At 53.2% G+C, this 17113-nt stretch overlaps 1 protein-coding gene across 1 annotated transcript; it reads left to right on the top strand.

Annotated features, from left to right (window-relative positions):
• Positions 1-178: 178 nt before the first annotated feature.
• CCDC87 (coiled-coil domain containing 87) lies at positions 179-2767 on the top strand. Its single transcript, XM_040970801.1, has one exon. The coding sequence runs from the start codon at positions 179-181 to the stop codon at positions 2765-2767; it is 2589 nt and encodes an 862-aa protein (XP_040826735.1).
• The last annotated feature ends 14346 nt before the right edge of the window (positions 2768-17113 follow it).

The raw sequence follows: 17113 nt of genomic DNA, 5'->3' as shown, positions 1-17113 counted from the left end.
AAGGGGGCGGGGCCTCGGAAACCCCGCCCTTCTCCCCGCCTCCCATGGCGTAGGCACGCAAGGCCCCGCCCCCGGCTTGCTGGCCGCACGGACTGCGCAGGCTCACTGCCGCCGGCGGTTGCCTTAGCAACCATTGGGCGTCCCGGCGCCTGGCGAGCGGGAACCGCCAAGCTGCAAGATGGAGCCGCAGAAGCCCGAGCAGGAGCTGCAGCGCTTTTACCACCAGTTGCTGGGTCCTCTGTCGCTCTTTCCCCCGCGCAAGAAGACGCCCCCGGAACTCCCCAAACCGGAAAAGCCTCAGCGGCAGGAGGAGTCAATGCTTCAGTCCATCCCGCCCGCGAAGCTGAGCGTGAGGTCGCTGTGCAAGCAGGTGTCCCAGCTGCTGTCCGGCAGCGGGCTGGCGGCGCGAGTGCCCCCCGGGAGCCGGCACCGCTTCATCCAGGTCATCCTGAACGAGCTCAGGTGCAGCTGGCGGGAGCCTCCGGCCGAGCCCAGCCTCAGCTACGCCAACAACCAGAAACTGCGCAAGCGGCTCGAGTCGTACGTGCTGCTGTGCACCGAGCAGCTCTTCTTGCGTTACCTGCACCTGCTGGTGACCCTGTCCACCCCGGCGGGCATCTTCACCGAGTCCGCCAACCTCACCCGCCTGGCTGCCAACCTCGCCCACGACTGCACGCTCTTCCTCACTGGTCCCAACGTCTACCGGTCCTTGCTGGCCGATTTCCAGGCCTTGCTGCAAGGCGGCGGCACCGACAAGCTGCGCCAAGCCTGCCCTCTAGGGGCCTTCAAGTTCTGCCCCCTGCCCTGGCCTCACAGCACGGGCTTCGGCCAGGTGCCCTGCTCCAGCCTGACCCTCAGCTATCTCATCCGGCTCAGCCGCCCCCCGGAATTGCTGAGTGAGCCAGACCTGGACCCAGTGAAGGAACTTGAGTCCATTCCCACACTTAAGAAGAGGAGGCCTCTCCGCTGGCTGTCCACCGTCACGAAGAAGAGGGAGGGTGAGCCCAGCCTCTCACAGCAGGAGCCGGAGCCCAGGCCGTCCATGACCCCCACCGACAGGACCTCCGCTGTCCTGGCCTCTCCTCCCAGTCTGCAGCTCGCCCGGGGCCAGTCCATGCCCTGCTTGAGGAAGGGCTGGACGCTGGCGGATGAGCTGGGCCTGCCACCGCCCCCGGCTCGACCTCTGACGCCGCTGGTTTTCACAGCGGACCGCCGGGCAGAGCAGGCAGGAGACGTGGTGGCTGAGGATCTGAAGCAGATGATGAAGAACATGAGATTGGAGCGGACGCGTTACCGCAAGGTGGACCTGGGCCTGCCCCTTCTGCTGAGGGTGGTGACCCGGCGCCCAGCTGCAGGCCGCCGGCTGGAGGAGCTGCAGAGGAAACTGCAAAAGGGCATGGAGGAGGAGGAGGAGGGGGCCTCCTGGCAATGGGACCGCCAGGCCCCCAGGTCCTGCCCTCTGGCACCGCAGCCAGTGACGGTCACTTTGAAGATGAGAAATCAGGTGACGGTGCAGGTGGCCACTGTGCGGCTCTCGGACCGAAACGTGTTGGACACTCTCCAGGTGGAGGAGGCTGGGGTGCTCTACAACCACCTGGCTGACGAACTGGATCCCAAAGCCATCGAAGACATGGACGCCAGTCACTTTGTGGGCAGCGACATCAAGGAAGTCTACACGGAGCTGCTGAGCCGCGTCTCCACTGACCACTTCCGCCTGGACCAAGGACCCCTGGTGGAGCCTGCTGCTGACCGCGACTGGTCAGCCTTCCTCTCCTCGTGCACCCTGCGCCAAGACAAACGGCTCCATATCCTCAACCCCAAGCTGGCCTGCCTTTACTCTCGGACAGCAGGCAGCATGGAGCCTGGCTCCCGGAAGACACCCACCTTCAAATCGTCCCTGGCCCATAAACCCTGGGGGAAGGACGCTTGGGCCGACTGGTGGAAAAACGCCTTGTCGGTGGACGACTACTTCAAGTACCTGTCCAGCCGTGAGACGGATTTCCTCCACGTCCTCTTCCACTTGTACGAGGAGGAGGCCCAAGTGGAGGAGGTGGTGGCAGCACCTGTCCGCCGGTCCCCAGAGATTGAGCGCCCCCCTCCGCTGGTGGAAGAGGAGGAGCCCGACTTTGTGCCCGGACTGTGGAATTGGAACACGGTGCTGGAGCACCGACTGGGCGTCGGGAAGGCCCGGCCCCTGGCAGAACCCCACAAGATCCCGAGCCTGCAGAAACGCCTGGAACAGCTGTGGCTGGTGCTCGAGGTGCCCGCCCAGGACCAGCTGAAGATGGCCGTCAAGTACAGCTCCAACGCACGGCTGAGGCAGCTGCCCGCTCTGGTGACCGCCTGGGAGCAGGCCCTGAAGCCCATTCGCCTCCGGGAAGCCTGGCTCGGGAGGCTGGAATGGTTTGAGCGCCAGGCCTCCGACCCCAACCGCTTCTTCCTGAGGAACCCATGGAGCTTGGGTCACTTGCTGGAGGAGAGCCAGTTGCGCAGCTACCTGCACAGGAAGCTGCAGCTGCTGGAGTCCTCCCTGACAGCCCTCCTGCGGGAGATCGAGTCCGCCTTCGGGGAGCCCGTGACCTTCCGGGGGCGGCGCTACCTGGACAAGATGAAACAGGACAAGGTGGAGATGCTGTACTGGCTGCAGCAGCGGCGGCGGGTGGGGCACCTGCTGCAGGCCCAGCGGGTGTTGCGCCAGTCAGCTCTGCTCCGCAGGTGCACCACTCAGTCGCTGGTCGTGCCAGAGAACTCGCCTGTCGCCCCTTAGCTGGGCCAGGTGCCCGTCCCCCAAACACCCAGCCAACACCCACCCAGACAGATTGGGTACCCCCGTCTGGGAGCACGGGGTTCAAGAGGAAGTGAAAGTTGTCTGGACGGTGATGATCTGGCAAAGAAATTCCCAAACCCGATGTTGCCGTTTATGCTCAGCCCCGCACAGCTACGGCCACAGTCTCAGATTAAAAGAACCGAGACCATCTCCCTCAGCGTCCATTGTCACAGCAAAGGGCAGACAGGGACAAGCCAAGGCAGGACTTTCTGGGAACAACTCGGTTTTGACATTGTTTTGTTTTGTTTTTTTTCCCTTAAGATATTTATTTTTTACAGAAAGTTCTCCCACCCACTGGTCCACTGTCAGAGTGGCTGCAAGTGGCTGAAGTTTCCTCCAGGTCTCCCACGCGGGTGCAGGGTCCCAAGGCTTTGGGCCGTCCTCGACTGCTTTCCCAGGCCACAGGCAGGGAGCTGCATGGGAAGTGGAGCAACCAGGACACGAACTGGCACCCACGTGGGATCCTGGTGCATGCAAGATGAGGATTTAACCACTAGGCCACCGCTGAGTCTAGTGTTGACTTTTTAAAAAAATTTTTTAGAATTTATTTTATTTGTGATGATATTTACATAGTTGATGAGGGTGGGAAGAGTGGAGGATCAGGGGCTAGTGGGTGGGACCCTTGTTGACGTATTTTTTTCTTCGTATATATGGGGGCGAGAGGGGTACAAGAGGAGCCTCCCAGCCACCACATTACCGGGGGGCTGGAGAACTGCCGCCCGATGTCATCCCAGGGTCCCCGTTGTGGAGCATTTTCTGAGGGTTCTGCTTATGCGGTTTCGATAGTTCTGAGATGCTGCTCCCACCACTCCAAGGACGAGGAAATCCTTCCAAGGTTGATTATTATTTTTATTGGAAAGGCAGATATACAGAGAGCAGAGACAGAGAGGAAGATCTTCCGTCCGATGATTCACTCCCCAAGTGAGCTCAACGGTCAATGCTATGCCGATCTGAAGCCAGGAGCCTCTTCCGGGTCTCCCATGCGGGTGCAGGGTCCCAAAGCTTTGGGCTGTCCTTGACTGCTTTCCCAGGCCACAAGCGGGGAGCTGGAAGGGAAGAGGGGCTGCCGGGATGGGATTAGAACTGGCGTCCATATGGGATTCCGGGCGTGCAAGGCGAGGACCTTAACCACTGTGCCACCGCGCCGGGCCCCATTGGTTCATTCTTCAAGTGGCCACAGTGGCCACAGCTAAGCTGATTCAAAGTTAGGAGCCAGGAGTTTCTTCTGGGTCTCCCATGTGGGTGCAGGGTCCCAAGCACTTGAACCATCCTCCACTGCTTTCCCAGGCCACAAGCAGGGAGCTGGATAGAAAGAGGAACAGCCAGGACTAGGACCAGTGTCCATATGGGATACTGGCACTTGCAGGCAAGGGTTAGCCTGTTGAGCCAGGCTGAAATGTTTATATAAATTTTTTTTTAACCAGTTAGTACAATACCATGCTACTAAGTATATCAGGGTTCGTGCTAGGCCCTGCCACACCTGCCTCTGATGGCTCAGTCCCTCTGCCCCCGGGAGGGCCACTGTGGCCAGTTTCTGGTACCCAGCCCCCGCTTAGCATCCCATCAGCAGAACCAAAGTTCGCTCCCTTCGGCAGCGGTTGGGAAGGGTGTTCCAGAAGCAGCCAGAAGCTCACCGTGAGCAGAGGGCTGAGGCAGAGAGATGGGGAGTAGACAGGTGTCAAGGGAAGCCTGGCAGGGCGTCGCCCAAGGCCCATGGTCAGCCTGAGCATGCAGGAGCCACCTGTGCGTCACGCATGTGCTTACAGCCGAGCTGGCAGCAGCAGATGAATCGTTCACTCCCTGAAAGCCACAAGAGCCGAGCCTGGGCCAGGCCGAGGTCAGGAGCTGGGAATGCCCAGCTTGGTGTCCCACAGAGGTAACGGGCTCAAGCACTGGGCACATCTTCCATTGCTTTAGCAGAGATCTGGGACTTGAACCAGCCCTCTGATATGGAATGCCAGTGTTGCCAGTGGCAGCTGATCCAGTTGCACCACAGTGCCAGCCCTCATCTCCACTTTGCTAGTGACAAAATGCTTTTCTCTGTCATTTAACTGATTCTCGCCCTGCCCTTGGAGTGGGACGGGGGGGGGGGGGGGCATGACTTAAACCCCATCTTGAGGCCTTCAGTTTCCCGCTGCTGGAGGGCCCCTGCCCCATGCCAGAGTGTGTTGGTTCATTTGCCAGTAACACACTTTGTTAAGTATTATTTCAGTTAATCCCCATGGCAGCCTATTTTTTGTTTGTTTTGTTTTTAAGATTTATTTACTTGAAAGGCAGTTACAGAGGGAGGAAACTATCTTCCATCCACTGGTACTTTCCCTAAAAGGCTCCGATAGCCAGGGCAGGACCAGGTCAAAGCCAGGAGCCTGGAATTCCATCAGGGTCTCCCGCATGGATGCAGGGGCCCAGGCCCTCTTCTACCACTTTCCTAGACACATGGAAAGAGAGCTGGATAGGAAGTGGAGCAGCTGGGGTTTGAACTGACGCTCAAGTGGGATGCCAGCACCATAGGCAGCTGGTTAACCCACTGTACCACAACACTGTCCCGGGAAGCTGTGTAGTTATCTGTAGTCATTCCACACAAACATGTGTTTGATGCCAGATGCTGATCTGGGTGCCGACTTAGGATGGCACCTTAGGTGTTTTGCTCAGGCTGAAGCCAGGCAGCAAGAGGTCGCTCTAGACTCTCACCTGGACACAGGGGCCTAAGTATTTGGGCCATCCTCCTCTGCTTTTCCAGGTGCATTGGTAGGGAGCTGGATCAAAAGTAAAGCAGCTGGAATTCAAAGTAGTACCCACATGAGATGCTGCCTTGCAGAGGAAAAGATCTTCATTGCCGGAGTCGAGCTCCAGCCGAGTTCGGAACTCGAGACGGGTGCGTGGATGAGGCGCAGAGGAACGAAACGGACCACGCAGTTCCATGATCATGGACAGTGCACAAAAGCTGTCCGCTTTATTTATACAGAACCAAACTCTGGCTCAAGCGGGTGTTTCCAAGGATAATTCTGCCATTTGTTTCACCTTAAAGCAGGCTGTTATCCATCCTGATCCTGTGGTCAGGAAGTTCTCAGTAGAGGGTGCATATCAATGAGTACCACATTCCTACTGCAATCCTCATCCTACGACTTCTTCCTGAATCAGTTAAGGAAGGAAATGCATCACAGGAGGGAGTTAAAGATCAAACAAAGAGGGAAAGAATAGGTTCCCACTACACCTGGGGTAACACCATTGATTGGTCAGTGGGGGCAGCAATAATAAAAGGCTCTTTTGCTAAAAGGGTATCAGCAACATCAATTCCAAGCTCACACTGGTAGTAAACATTAACTCCACAGAGGCAGACAATGCCTAAATAGATTACTAAATAGAATTCTCAGTGCGGTTGTCCGGTGTCCATGCAAGGGGAGGCGGAGCTGCATCCAGGTGTTGTGGAGACATCCGCCGGGCCCTGCCAAACAGCGGGAAGTTCCTTGCGGCCCTGCCTGCAATGGAGCAATGCTCTTCACACCTTCCTGTCTTCCACACCCATCACAGGGACCTCAGCACTTCTGTCTTCTAGTTCACTCCCCAAGTGGCCACAATGGCCAGAGCTGAGCAGACCTGTAGTCAGGAGCTAGGAGCTTCTTCTGGGTACTGCTTTCCCAGGCCACAAGCAGGGAGCTGGATGGGAAATAAAGAAACAGGGACACGAACTAGTTCCCGTATGGGATTCTGGCGCATGCAAGGTAAGGATTTAGCCGCTTAGCCGTCGTGCTTGGCCCTGAAGGCTGATTTTCATCCAGTTACACCAGATCTTTCTCTGGCCCTGCCTCCCTGACCCAGCGGTTGTACTTTGGCCAGCAAGTCAGGTGAAAGCTGGGTCATGTGTGGGCCCGAGTCTCTCCAGCGCCACCGTGTGTCAAGGAGAAGTCATAGCAGCAGGGAGGTCCCAGACGCACAGACTGGCCATGGCGTCGACTGACCACCAAGTCTGCAAAACTCAGAGGGTGGAAAGGAGAGGGGAAGACATGGCTAGCCAGCAGAGTTTGCAAAACCACTTCAGGAAAATAAAGTTCTGTTGCTGTAGTAGGATGCCGCACAAGGTTCGTGGAAATATGAAACTAAAAGATGCTTCTTTTTGGCAGCAAAATTGAAATCCTTGCATAGCTTTTACACAATGTGTATTTTTTTTTCCCCAGAAAGTTTCTTTGAAAGGTAGAGTGACACAGAAGGAGAGAAAGAGATTTTCCACCTTCTGGTTTACTCTCCAAACGGCCACAATGGCCAGAGCCAAAGGCAGGAGCTAGCAGTTTCATCTGGTCTCTCGTGTAGGTTCAGGGAGCCGTCTTGAGCTGCTTTCCCAGGCCATTAGCAGGGAGCTGGATCGGAAGCAGAGCAGCTGGGACACAGACTGCTGTCCACACGGACGCCAGCGTTGCAGGCAGAGGCTTTGCCTGCTGTGTCACAGTGCCTGCCCTAGGGACCGAATCTTCTGAAGTGATGCCCAATCCTTCATAAAGCCCTGAACTCCTAGAAGGAAAAGTCTTGTCTTTGAGTTGTCTGTTCGTAGCACTTCTGGAACATTCAGTGTACATTACAGCAGTGCACAGAACATTTACGTATTTACACAGACAACAGAGCTCAGGTTCTTAGTTTAGTTAACAGTGAACAAATGTTCCACTTGTGCAAACAGCTAGTGGGACATTAGGAAGCCATGCAGGACACGAAGCAGCCCTGTGTGCAGTGGAATGTCCTGAACGCTGACAGACGCCTGGCACCCCGGACCCATCCACTAAAAACACGTGGAGAACCCCATCAATGTGGCAACCAAAAAAGAAAAAAAATTAGTGCACCAACACCCACCTTGTCTGGGTTCCCAGGGACAGTGGGTTTTAACTCTCTGGGCATTTTCAGAGACCTGGGCCTCCACCCCTTCCTCTTGGGACTTACTCTCCACGTGGCACTTTTCCCAAGAGAACGGAACCACTGTGATGAGCGAGATGCATTTGGACCTGCATCTGATTTCAACAACAAGGCTCCAAGAGAGGAAAGGATTGCAGCCGCCTGGTGCGGCAGAGCTGCAGTCAGTCCAGTTCATCAGGGGCCCCAGAAGCTCATGCCTTTTCTTTCTTTTTTTTTTGCAAAGATTTATCTATTTATTAAAGATTTAGTTTTTATAGGAAAGTTAGATATACAGAGAGGAGGAGAGACAGAGAGGAAGATCTCCCCAAGTGGCTGCAACCGCTGGAGCTGAGCTGATCCAAGACAGGAACCTGGAGCCTCTTCCGGGTCTCCCACACGGGTGCAGGGTCCCAAGGCCTGGGCCGTCCTCGACTGCTTTCCCAGGCCACAGGCAGGGAGCTGGACGGGAAGCGGGGCTGCTGGGATTAGAACCAGTGTGAAGCTCATGACTTTAAAAAATTATATGTACTAATTTCTTACTTGAAAGACAGAGTTACACACAGATCTTATATACACTGACTCACTCCCCAGATGGCTACACTGGCCAGAACTGAGTTGATTCAAAGGAGTAGGGACTTTCTTGGGGTCTTCCATGCAGCTGCATGGTCCCAAGAACTTGGGCTATCTTCCACTGCTCTCCCAAGCAATAGCAGAGAGCTGGATTGGAAGTGGGATAGCCAGAACATGAATTAAAGCCCATATGGGAAGCTGCCGTTGCAACAGGAGGGTTAGCTTGCTATGCCACAGTGCCAGCCCCATAAAGGCCCATGCTGATCCCCTTCTAATCCAATCACTTTGCCTTCCAACTTCCAGAAGAGAGAAAAAAATAGATGTTTGTTCTGGAAAGCCAAAGCTTGCAGAACTTAAGTATCTCATTTACTGGGTATGATTTGGAAAGCTACCTACCATTCCCGAAGGCAGGAGGTCTGTGCAGTGGGGTGCTAGAATAGCCTCAGGCCACATACTTGCAACCGGCCATCTCCATGAAAGCAGGTGACCATCCCCAGAGGGGCGCCCTCTGCCGTGTGCCCTGTCTGATCCCAGGAAGGAAGGCACCAGTGCCATGTGGCTGGCAGTGCCCTTTCCTATGTGAACAGGACAAACCTAAGCTCAAGGGGGCAGAAGTGCTGGGGTAGAACACGCATCCTCCTCCATCCAGGCTCAGGGGTCTCATGTTGATGGTCCCGAGAGGGTAGAAGCCTCGTGCAGGCGAGGCCTTCGGGATGGAATGGGTGTTAGGGTGATTGAGTCTCGACCACACCGACACAAACAGGGGAACCCCTTCCCTGTCTTTTGCACGAAAGCCCGTGAACCAAAAATATCCCTTCCTTTTTGGCTGCCCCCAGCCTCAAGTTCTAGTGATGCAAAACAGACAGAGGGCTGACTCACTCCCTTCCCGCAAGACCCGAGGCGGATGAGCTGCAAGGGACCGCCAGCTCATCACAACCCCAGGAGGTCCTAGAAGACAAACTTCACCCCTGTGTGAGTGACGTGGGCTCTACCAGCTGAGCTAGCTGGGCACTTGGGCACCCCCTCAAAAGAAAGTTGATGTTGAAGGGCACACATTATAAGGCTGAATTCATCCGAGCAGGCATCAGCATATTCCCAGTTCCACAGCTGGTGAAGCAGCAGGCAGGACCACACGCCGTCAGCCATTACTCACCTGCTGTCCACCGGGCAGTGGATTCACTTCACCTGGTAAGCATCCTGGGAGGTACAGGGCACCACAGGTCCATTGGTTTTGAACAGCATCTGTGTACCCCAGAGGTCTGCAGCAGTCCCTACAGGACACCCCTGTGGACATACCCCAGACTGGACCTAGCTACGCAATCATGTGAAATCTCACCACTATAGGGACATGGTGGGGAGCAGACTCCAAGAGCAAGTGTTGAGTAGCCAGAGCACAGAAGATTCTGTCTCTCCTCTGTATAAAGCTGCCTTTCAAATAAAAATAAAATCTTATTTAAAAAAAACTTTTTTTAATTGGAAAGTTAGATTCACAGAAGGAGATAGAAAGAGCTTCGATCCATTAGTTCACGCCCCAAGTGGCCACAATGGTCAGAACTGAGCCAATCTGAAGCCAGGAGCCCGGAGCTTCTTTCGGGTCTCCCACGTGGGTGCAGAGTCCCAAGGCTCTGGGATATCCTTGTCTACTTTCTAAGGCCACAATCAGGGAGCTGGAAGGGAAGTGGAGCAGCTGGGACACAAACCGGCATCCATATGGGATGTAGGCAGGGCGAGGACTTAAGTCATTAAGCTATTGTGCCAGGCCTGAAAATCAAATCTTAAAAAAACAAAACGGTCTCCAATTCTGCCTCATCACTTCTGCAGCCTGAGCGAGTTTGTGGGTCAGTTTCAGCCTTTCATTTCCTGTGGCGGGCCCCCTGCTTTTCTCCTGGGACTCTGAGGGTCCTGTGGGCTGACACGCTGAGGACAGCAAGGGCCCAGAAGGCGGACAACAGGCATTCAAAGATGATCATGACTTGGGCCCAGCACGGTGGCCTAGCAGCTAAAGTCCTTGGCTTGAATGTGCCGGGATCCCATATGGGCGCTGGTACTAATCCCGGCAGCTCCACTTCCCATCCAGCTCCCTGCCTGTGGCCTGGGAAAGCAGTCAAGGATGGCCTAAAGCCTTGGGATCCTGCACCCATGTGGGAGAACTGGAGGAAGTTCCTGGCTCCTGGTTCCGGATTGGCGCAGCACCGGCCATTGCGCTCACTTGGGGAGTGAATCATCAGACGGAAGATCTTCCTCTCTCCTCCTCTCTGTATATCTGACTTCGTAATAAAAAATAATCTTAAGAAAAAAAGATGACCATGACTGCTCTGTTTGCCAGGGAAGTGGGGAAGACGCCTGTGGCAGGTACACGCCGAGGTGGTCCCCACGCTTGCTCCCTGCCATTTCTCCCCGTGGCAGGGCTCCCCTGGAGTCCCCAGATCCGAGACTCGATTCTGTCCAAAGGAACACAGGCAGAGGTTATGGGCACAAGTGACCCCACGATGGGGCTTTCCTAACCTGGGCTGTGTCACCTCTTCTCCATACTGAGCCCTGCATGATGCTGCAGCTCGAACTGACACCCCACATTGCCTCACAGAGGACCCGGCAGTCCAGGCCACCACTGGGCCACCTGAGCTGTAGGGAACAATGAACCACTGGGTCTGTGTTGATGTTTTGAGCTGAGCAATGACAAACAGCTGCCCTGGTCTTCCTAGGCTGCTAGCACCAGCAGGTCTGTCCTCTGGCTCCTGCAGCGAGTCTCCAGCCCATTTTATGGTCCCCTTAGCCTGTCAGTAGGTTCTGGTCCCTTGGTCCTAAAAGCTCTGAGCTGTCCCTCGGCCCCCCGCGGATTGCCGCATCGTCTCCCTCCTTCCCAGCAAAGTTTCTTGAAATCCTTGCCTTGCACATCCCTCCTATTTCTCGATTCCCTGTCCTATGAGAAAAGAAATTCTTAATTTATTATTTAATAGATTAGAAAAAACAGAGGAAGCCACCTGCAAAACAAGAACAGCTAAATAGATCTGAAAAGGAAAGGACGACAGAGACAGATGCAGAGAATGCGTGCAAGTGTGACCGCCATTCTGTCCGCCGGTCCGCTCTCCAGCTGGGGCTGAACCTGGCAGAAGCCAGGAACCAGCACCAGCTCGTGCGTCCCACGTGGGTGGGGTGCCAGGAACCCAACCACTTGAGTCACCACCTATTACTGCCCACTGCGTTAGCCACGGCCCCACCCCGGTATTCGGCATTTAACAAGAGTTTTTTCCCAGCTGGAGGCAACTGCGTAGGTTGCACCATACCTAGGCAAGTGTTACACTGCTGGGGAAAAAAAGCAGCTAAGAGCTGGTGGGCATAATGCCAAATCTGTGTTAACCATATCAGTGTGCCATCATAGTTGCCTATTCTATATTTTTTTGAAAGATGTGTAGGGGTAGACACTGGCATGCCAGCAGACAGCATCTGGGAACCCGGGTACGAGCATGCATGGCATCTAGGTAGGTAGGCAGGGCCTCAGACCAGATGACACACCCCAGAGGACCAGGCTTAGGGATCTGCAACTTCATGGGCAGGGGAGCTGTGGACTGCTCAGGGAGGGATGTCTGGGGATGTGTGGGAGGGGGGACTTCTGCGGGTGTATGGGCTCACAGGTGAGAGAACCGCATCTGGGAGTAGATTCTGTTGGGGATCATGGGCTCAAATCTGTGGGCCTGCCATACCAGCTGGTTTGCTTGAGGGCTGGGAGTGGTGACGGGCCAAGCTAGGCACGGCCATGGAACTCAACAACACTCATGTGTACTGGCTTTGGGAACGAGCCCGGCTGGTCCCGGCTGCAGCACCCACAGATGCATCCAAGAATTAGGTGTGGGGCAGGTGAGGCGGCAACAATGACCAGCACATACAGAGGCTAAGACTGGAGGGCAGACTGTGCCAGGTGAGGACCACCACCTTCTGGCACTTGAAGATCTGGGTCTGGATCTGTGCCTGGTGGGGGGATGTGGGAAATTCCTCGGTGGGTGCTGGTGAGCACTTGAGTGGGTATTGGTCAGACCAGACAGAGCTGCTTCACTTGTTGGCATGTGTGTGTGTTGACTGTCTGTGGGGGCAGACCAGGCAGGGCTAGCCAAACTGTGGCACACTGGCACGCACAGGAGCCAGGATGGGCTGTGGGCCATGCCACACTAGGCTAGGCTCTCATATCTACTGGTTTTCATGAAAGGCCGGAATGGGTACAGACTGGGCAGGGCTAGGCTGCAGCACCCACCCGTGAGAGTTGGCCAGGCCAGGTCAGACTGCAGCATCTGATGGCAAAAGTTAAGACAAGTGATGGGTTATGCCAGGCACATGCATTGTGTTTGGGAGCAGGGCTGACTGGGGAGCTAAGAGGAGGTCCTAGTTGAGCTGTGGTTCCCACTGAAGAGCATGAGAGCTGGAATGGGGGCAGTGATCTGGGCTGGATGTGACTGCAGTGCCCCTCAGCATGGATGTAGACTGGGTCTGGGGTATGCCACACTGGGCTAGGTTCCAGCACCTGGCTCACAAGAACCAGAGTGGATATAGAACAGGCACCCACTGACCCGTGTAAGAGCTGGGTAGGGGGGGTGAGGGGAAGGCAGGCAGAGGTGACAGTATCATCCAGAATGGCTATGGGAAGATCAGGTAAGGTGGCTATACTTGCCAGGACAGGAGGTAGGCCAACTCAGCCTATGCCAAGACTCCAGCAGTGCGCATGAGATCTACAAATAGATGACAGAGGAGCATCTGCGGTCTTACTGTGGACTTACCTGTGTCAGCCTGGGCCTCCTCTGTTGCTGAAGATGGCGCAGTGGACGGCATGCCCAGATGCTCATGGGGGCCTTCACCACCAGCTCATCGAGGCCTGCAGAGGACATCTAGTACCCTGGAGGGCAGAACAAACCGGACAGCTCCCCAGACAAGCTTTCACAGCAAGTATCTGGGTAAATGGAAACTCTAGGGTAGACCGTCAGCCAAGGGACCTCGGAAGGATTTCCTCAACCTTGTAGCAACGAAAGCAACAGCATCTCAGAACTATTGAAACCAACTGAGCAGAACCTTCGGAGTGTGCTCCACATTGGGGAGCTTGGGATGACACGGGGTGGGCGTCTCCTATTTCTGTGTACTGGTGCTGTTGGCAGCTGTGGGGAGCCGTGCAGTTGGGTCGGATGGCATGGGTGTGTGATGAACACCTCTCCTCAGTTAGCAAGGCTGCGAGGAGTTTCTAGCTGCGTGGCAAGGCCCGGCAGAATGTCTCTGGTCACCTCATTGCTGCCTCACCCATTGTATGGAACTCAATCACCTCTCTGATGTTTCATAGAATTCTTCTGAGGGTGTTGTTGTTGTTTTTCTGCTAATGTGAAGTGATTCCTGTAACTGGTGTGACACCTCAAATTGATCTATCATGTTATGATAAAAACACCTGTAGTAACGTAAGGCTATGACACACAGTTGAAAGTATACAATAATACAATTGAGCCCACTATGTTTCCAAACATCCTGCTATGTGCCCACTTTTGTCCTAAAGTTTGCCCTAATATAAGTAATGTTTTCCTTAAGAAATGGCTTGATAATATCTTGCAACAGATGGCAATCATGGAGGTACAAAGAGTTTGTTTACCATGCACCTCGAACTGTTACAACACATGATATGACGCATTTTAGTTTCTTACCACAGAAAAGAAAAGTATATGGGGCATCTTTTATAAGGAAATAAATGTGAACCCCGTCAAATTGGCTTAAAATCTCAATCTTATATTGGCACTTATATTTAGGGAAAGAAAACAGTTTATAAAAATCTTTATCTTATATTGGCACTTATATTTAGGGAAAGAAAATAGTTTAAAGGAAGTTTCTTGTAAGAGGCCCTCTGTTTGTAGATTAGCTGAATTGCCTTGATCCCTTTCACTGCCCTTTAACAAAAGAACAAAAAACAATTGAATCAGCACTAGGTGAGATGACCGTAATTAATGCATGATTTGATTATAAGATTTAGCAAATAATCTATGTTATATGCTTTTATAAAATCCTTTCATTTATGATCTTTTAATTCTGTATTGTTAATATTTTAATCAATATTAGTTTGTGTTTAGTAAACATTGATTTTGAGTATAAGTAAACTACTTGTCACTATGTAACTGCATGTGCTGCCAACCGTGGAGTTCCTGGCTTCAGCCAGGTGATTGCAGGTTTCAATCAGTAATGGTTTGCTAAGAATGTTTTCTTTGAAATAGAAAAGTATTTTTTAGGATTGCTTCTTGCATTTTCATAACCATGATGTAAGGAAAAATGAAACAATTGGATATGGTGCAAAAGCTTGTGATGATTTATGTATAAATAAAGAAGGCAACTTTTCTGAGTTGTCCAGTATGAGCATCAAGTCATAGTGGTCCGTGTCTTAGCTCTTCCTATCATTTCGCCGATCCACGCATCCTTTGCAAGCTCTCAGTCAGCTGGAGCTGGTCTCCGGCAGGCAGCCTTCTCCCCTTACCTCCCCACTTCCCCCCGATACAGAAAGGAAAAAGTAGATTGGAAGCAGTGGTCTCACGCATTTTCCCTCATTCCTCAGCCCTCCCCACCCTAATCTAATCGGCGGTCCACATGGGCATGCATCCTTCTCAATTACATAAATATCATCCAAAGTAAAATAAACTCATTACAAAAAGAAAGAACTTCTTTCTTTTTAAAATGGTTTATCTATTTTTATTGGAAAGGCAGATTTACAGACAGGAGAGACAGGGAAAGATCTTTCATCTGCTGGCTAATTGCCCTGACAGTCACAACTACTGGAGCTGACCTGATGTGAAGCCAGGAGCCAGAAGCTTCTTCCTGGTATCCCACATGGGTGCAGGGGCAGGGCCCAAGGTTTCTGTGCTTTCCCAGACTGTAAGAAGGAAGCTGAATAGCAAATGGGGCAGCCAAGACACTGACTAGAACCCATATGAGATGCTGGTGCTCACAGGCAGAAGATTAGCCAGTTGAATCATTGCACCAACCCTGAAGAACTTACTTTATTTATTTATTCATGTTGGAAAGTCAGATATACAGAGAGGAGGAGAGAAACAGAGAGGAAGATTTTCCATCTGCTGGTTCACTTCCCAAGTAGCTACACCAATCTGAAGCCAGGAGCTTCTTCTGGGTCTCCCACGTGAGTGCAGGGTCCCAAGGCTTTGGGCCGTCCTCGACTGCTTTCCCAGCCACAAGCAGGGAGCTGGATGGGAAGTGGAGCAGCCGGGATACAAACTGGCACCCATAAGTACTCCTCACCAAGGTGCCGAAGATTTCTCTGCTCACCCCTCCTATAACGGTCATGTACCTCATATGGGGAAATGTCAGTGTTATGTTGGGGCTTTTGATTGATTGGGTTTTTTACTCTGTTGGCTCTACCTTCAGTCCAGAGAAGGTCTCTCCAAAAAGCCGTTGAACTTATCTGGGCAATAATATGAGGGTCACAATGCTTGGTATATGCTTGCAATAAAGGAATCTCAACTGAACTTGAACTGTGTCACACAACACGGTGGAGGAATCCACCATGGGGGGGGAGGTTAAGGGAGGGGTGGTGGGAATCCCAGTACCTATAAAACTGTGTCACATAATAAACAAATAAAAAAAGGGGGAAAAAAAAAAACAAAACTGGCACCGATATGGGATCCTGGTGCTAGCAAGATGGGGATTGAGCCATCACACTGTTCCCTGCCCTGGATTTAATTCTTTTCTACATTGTATTATGAAATTATAACATCTTGTGTCCCATGAAGAGATAAAACTGCAATTTGTCAGAATGTTTTGTTCCCCCATCCATATTGCTGTGGCACAGTAGGTAAAGCTGCCACTTGCAGTGCTGACATCCCAGTTAAAGACCCAGCTGCTCCACTTCTGATCCAGCTCCTTGCAAATATGCCTGGGAAAACAGTGAAGGATGGGCCAAGTCCTTGGGCCCCTGCATCCATGTGGGAGACCTGGAAGAAGCTGCTGGCTCCTGGCTTTGACCTGGCCCAGCCCTGGATGTTGCAGCCATTTGGGAATGAAGCAGTAGATGGAGGACCTCTCTCTAACTCTGCCTTTCAAATAAGTAAAAATAAATCATATATACACACATATATACATACATGTGCACACACATATGTGTATATATACATCTATTATTTGCAGAAGGTACCTGAGGATTAGGCAGGCAGAGGAAATGGCCAAAGAGGGGGTTCCAAAGTGTGCAAGCATGGGGCTTGTTGCACACACATGGAGACTGGGCAGTCCACGCAGCAGATGGAGAGGCACCTGCTGGACTTCAGAGCTCCCCCTTGATGATCTGGGACAGGCTCCTGGAGAGCTGTGGGGAGCCCCAGCGGGGTGAAATCCGGACAGGGTCAGCCTCTACAGGAAGCCCTGCCCTCTGTGCCTGCACCCTTTGCCGGGAGCGCAGGGTCAGGCCCCGGCACAGCCTCCTGAGCAGCTGGGGTGTCTGCTCCTGGGAAAGCCACGTTTGGACTTGATGAGCTTGTGGGTTTTTTGTTTTGTTTTGCTTTTAGATTTATTTTGAAAGTTGGGGCAGGGAGGGGTGGAGAGTGATTGTCCTTCTGCTGGTTCGTACCCCAGACGGCCACAACAGCCAGTGCTGGGTCAGGCTGAAGCCAGGAAATTGCACGTGGGCCGTCCTCCGCTGTTTTCCTAGGCCATTAGCAGGGAACCAGATGGGAAATGGAGCAGCTGGGGCATGAACTGGTGCCCACATGGGATTCCGGTGTCACAGGAGGCAGATTTACCGGCTATGCCACCACGCCGGCCCCTGCCTTCCTCAGCCCCATCTGGGATTTCCTCAGTTCCCTTAAACTCCTTCCTTCCTGT

The sequence above is a fragment of the Ochotona curzoniae genome, unplaced genomic scaffold (genome assembly GCF_017591425.1).
Source record: "Ochotona curzoniae isolate NIBS_2020 unplaced genomic scaffold, NIBS_Ocur_1.0 scaffold_4937, whole genome shotgun sequence".
Classification (NCBI taxonomy): domain Eukaryota; kingdom Metazoa; phylum Chordata; class Mammalia; order Lagomorpha; family Ochotonidae; genus Ochotona; species Ochotona curzoniae.
This window is presented reverse-complemented; position numbering and strand designations above follow the sequence as displayed.